Source organism: Neltuma alba, unplaced genomic scaffold (genome assembly GCF_004799145.2).
Source record: "Neltuma alba isolate B1F8T4 unplaced genomic scaffold, ASM479914v2 tig00004554_pilon, whole genome shotgun sequence".
Lineage (NCBI taxonomy): Eukaryota > Viridiplantae > Streptophyta > Magnoliopsida > Fabales > Fabaceae > Neltuma > Neltuma alba.
In genome coordinates, this window is record NW_021633762.1 from 3,936 (window position 1) to 8,454 (window position 4,519).

The 4,519-nt window shown below is 38.0% G+C and overlaps 1 protein-coding gene and 1 long non-coding RNA gene across 2 annotated transcripts; one reads left to right on the forward strand and one right to left on the reverse strand.

Moving 5' to 3' along the window:
* Positions 1-759: 759 nt before the first annotated feature.
* On the reverse strand, positions 760-3,165 carry LOC114745178 (BTB/POZ domain-containing protein At1g55760-like). The gene is made up of 4 exons (XM_028933332.1): positions 2,729-3,165; positions 2,487-2,632; positions 1,923-2,041; positions 760-1,662 (listed from the first exon to the last, which is right to left on the reverse strand). Exons 1-4 carry the CDS (start codon positions 2,845-2,847, stop codon positions 1,060-1,062), a joined length of 987 nt encoding a protein of 328 aa, XP_028789165.1. The 5' UTR covers positions 2,848-3,165; the 3' UTR covers positions 760-1,059.
* Positions 3,166-3,339: 174 nt separating this feature from the next.
* On the forward strand, positions 3,340-4,285 carry LOC114745179 (uncharacterized). The gene is made up of 3 exons (XR_003740175.1): positions 3,340-3,608; positions 3,695-3,734; positions 3,876-4,285. It is a non-coding gene; the product is annotated as an uncharacterized LOC114745179 (long non-coding RNA).
* The last annotated feature ends 234 nt before the right edge of the window (positions 4,286-4,519 follow it).

Sequence of the window (4,519 nt, forward strand, 5' to 3'; positions counted from 1 at the left end):
ACCAAATGATCCTTAAAACAAGAGCCAAATATTAACTTAACGATGTTGTTTTTTTATGCCTTCTTGTTTTCAACATAACCGCTCAAGTAACGTGAGAGGATTCAAATCTATCAGTAATGGCCCCTACAAATTTGCTGTGTGATCTTTTCTGTTCATTAGTTTGGTTCTTTCCATGATTCGAAGAATAATTCAGGGTATTAGAATGATGAAACTTGGAAGGCACATATAACAAGTTACTTCAATCTTTGTCCTGCGTTATGAGAAATCCCAAGGTTTCTCTCTGCACATCAATCTCAAGAGTTTTCGCACGACCAAGTTTAAGATTCTGAACTCTATTGGATGTTAACAGATTGTTATAAGATCAGCAAGCTAAGGGTTTAGCCTATTATGTTGTCGTCCTTGATTGTATTCGCATGTTTACCCTCGTGTCTTGCTTTGGATTCTGTGAATCTTGTGCTCTTGATGAATCCTTTCATTAGAAAAAAAATGCCTTTGCCCTGCTCAATGGGGTGCAAACGATGAAGATTGGAATATTTTACAACTTTATTTAGATTTGATTTAGTTTTGCCTCAAGTTTAAGCTTTATATAGACTTGAAAATCATCATCTTACTTTGCCTTCTCCTGAATTCATAATTTGTGTCCGTTTCTTTTTCACTGCACATGTTGGAAAGGCAGTATCTTAATCTGCCACTAGACATGTGATATTGTTATGGACAATGGTATACTGGTTCTATATCTCCCACCATACAATCATCAAGTTGATCAGAAAGTTCTAAAGTGATATATTGTCAGAACCAATAGGGTTCCTGAAATCATTGCTGTTTTCCTTCACATATACATTTTTTCTTCCAGTCAAGAATGATTTGGTCTATATGCCAAGAGCATCAATAAATATGTACATTGAAATCACAACAATTTCCAATCTGAAGAAAAGAATAGCATTCCTGGAAACAAATCCTTCCAAAAAATAAAAAATAAAAATCCAAGCATCCCGTATGATGGGTTTGTTTGTTATAATACACCCTTTCTTCCTCTCCTTCTTTGCAATAGGAAGATCTTCAGAACCCTCTCCAGGCATTGAGAACTTCATGGAAGACTTCAGCAATCAGATCCCTATCTGCACCCTGCAGGAAGGAGTTGAAATCATCCCGGATGTCGAATATTTTCCCAAATTTTACAAGATACCGTAAGCAGCTACTCTTCAGTTTTGGTAATTGGTACAGGGATGCGTTTTGAAGCCTCTCAAGAACATTTCTGGTATCAATGTCTTCTACAAGGCTTTCATGGCATGCCTCTTTCAGGTCAGATATGTCATACTTGTCAGCAGCATGAAGAAGGACAAGCCTGTGTGTGAGAAATTCTTCAGTTCCTATGCTACCATAAAGATATTTGAGGAATGCCTGGCAAGCATCAATGGACATGTCTTCAATGTTTATTGTTGATAGCTCCTTCTCCTTAAGGTCATGTGAAAACATGCTGCGAAAGACAGGAGATCGAGCAGCAAGAACAGCGCGATGAGCTCCAATGCTTCCATCAGATGCATTGATCACTATGTCTGTGTGGATCCCTTCAATTAGCATCCGACTAAGAGCTTCAAGAGCTGTTGCATTAGATGCCTTTGGTGTAAGTCCTTCCGCCCAGATGGAGCAAGGTTCTCCACCCTGCATTGGACCAGCAAGTTGTAAACAAGGTAAGCAATTAGTAAAGGTTGATTAATCTGTTCAAAAACTCTACTTGACTGAACATGAGTAGCGTGATTCTGCTTCGTTCTCACTGATTATTTATCAACACTGGGCAAATGTAATTGATAAACTGGTCGTGATTATAGCAGTAGATTATGCAATTTTCTCGAAGTAATCATCATTTGCTAGGATTGCTGCATGGAAAAAGTGATGCAAAGTAAAAGTCGAGAGAAATGTACGTTTGGGGATGCAGTCTTCAAATCAAGGAACTCGACGTCAATAATGAATTTCCCAGTTACTGGAACCTCAAGTGCCCAAACAAAGTCTTCGCTATTCTTGATCAATTTGTCTTTTACTACTGCATCGTGGTAAAGGAGTAATCAGTCAAAAAATGAGAAAAATGCTGTCTTGTTAAGAATCCTGACATACTAAACTTCCTCACAAGGGATGATTGTTGAGAAACTCTGAATAAGTAAGAAGCATTAGGATAATGCATATTAGCTTTTCTAGCTTCTGATTCAACTTTCAAAACATTAGTCCAAGGCAAGGAGTTACAGAGGGGAACAGAGAAAACTTCCGATCATTAGATCATATCCCCTTTTTCGTAAATAACACTGAATAAACAAGAAAACGTATTCGGGTAATTCTAGAAATCCGTTATATTTTAAGGTTTTCACTGAGGTTGTAACCATTAAGGTAAAACTTCTCCAGAATATAGATGATCACTACCCCAAAAGGGGGGGTCTTTCTAGAATTATCCAGTTTAATAAAGAGGGGAAAGAATAGAGCAGAACTTTGGTTACCTGGATGGGTCAAGGCCTTGCGATCCCCAGCAGAACTAACGACCCGAATGATAAAAGATGCAATCGGGGGGTTGTCTCTGGTTAGATTCGATATTTCGGGATATAATTTTACAAATAAAACCCGGTTCTTCTCCACGGCCAAATGCCTTCATTCAAAAGAAAGAAAGGAACTCAGTCTATTTCAAGTAGATATAATTTACATGTGAATAGATAAACCCATCTAATTGGGATGAGTAGCTTACCAATTCCACTTGCCGATCCTGAAAGGATCAGATTTGCGGTAAGTGCAGGAAGCAGGGTTTTCGATTCTCCATTGGGCGAGGCGCGAAGTGGTTTCGACTCTGTAGGCAGAATCACTCATCCTACCACAAAAAGCCAGAGCCACCGTAATTTCATGGATGCAATCGAAGATACCCTCCAACAGAAACTCTCCGGGCTTTCCCAGGTTGACTACTTCTTCTTAAACTTCCTTTCTTCATTCATAAAAAGGATTATACTCTGTTCTTCACTCTGTTTCTCTCACTGGACCAGTCCCCCAAAAAAAGTCATACAAACCCAGAAAAAGCACAAAATATCCAATCTGGGGTTTGATTATTTCTGGATTTCTCCCAATGGTTTCGGGCACGCCAGGATTTCGGAGTTGCTTTTACTCCATTGATGGTGAGCTCTCCCAGGAAGAGAAAGAGAGAGAGTGAGAAAATAATATATTTGATGCAAAGCTGTGAGAGAGAGAGAGAGAGACAGACAGACAGACTGAACCAAAGGGAAGGATTTGGTGGTATTGTTGGCTTACACAGCACTGCTATTGGCGTGAGATGGTGATGGGCGAGAGGTATATATGGCTGATTATTGATTGCTTGTATCATTGATTCACTGATGGAAATACGGGAGGCATACGTGGATTGCAGTATTGACCTTGCGGCATCCGCTTGCAAGAGAAAAGCATATTTTAATTTTTGGTGCTTTAAAGCAAAGTATCCAGCTATCTATCCAGCTGCCCTTTGGAAATTTCCGAAGCTCCCTTTACTCCTTCGACTGTGGAAAAGATATATGCCTTGTTTTACCACTCAAAACTTCAATTGCCTCTCTGGGTTTCTCCTTCTGATTCTCTCAAACTTGTAGGTAATGGATTATATTCTGTTGTTCAAGAAGCGTATTATTTTATTTGAATTACTTATTAATACAAATTGCCTTCTGAAATGGGTCAGTTGTAACAGTCTCCATACTCCAGAAAATCAGGTTCATACAGTACGTGCCCATTCCTCCTGTGTTGATGTTACTAGTGGACCAATAAATTTGCTTCACGTTTTATACATTATCCGCTTCCTTGACCTCTTCTGAAAAATTAGTTAGCCTCAAGTTGACTCTCTTCTCTTTCTGGTTTTACAGAGAAGAAGATGAAGAAAGGGAATTTATAGTTCAATTTTCATCTTACAAGTTCAGAAATTCTTAGCTGACTCTTCGGATAGAACAGGGGAGATATCAATGGTTATGATCGTTGTTATTATCAGTTCAGCAAGTTCCCCAGAATCAGTGAGCTTACCATGTTCCTTTCTCTTTCGTTTTTTGGTTCAATATTAAGATGATTGAAGCTCGTTTTCTGGGGAGGAATTTTAAAAATTCCAAAAATAAAGTTAATGAAAGAGTCACAAGGGAAATAAATTTCCTACCTAAACCGCTCAATTCCTTCAGGAGTTAGCTACGTCTCACTCTCAGTATTTGACTATTTTCTTATGAGTGATGATGGGTCCGTAGAGTTTAGGAGCTACTCGTACTCTACATTTGTTTTTGGTCAAAGAAGAGAAAAAGAAAATTAATGTAGTTAAATTTTGAATTTAAAAATATTAAAAATTATGATCATTTTTTAAAAATATACTACCTCTTATCTTAATTATAAGATCTTATTTATAATTATATAAAGTTTTGTCTCTCTTTCTTACCTACCATTTTAAGCCTGATTTGTTTATTACTACCTCCGATTCTAATTATAAGAGCCAGTTGACTAATTTGAGGAGATTAAGGAAGTAAGTTGA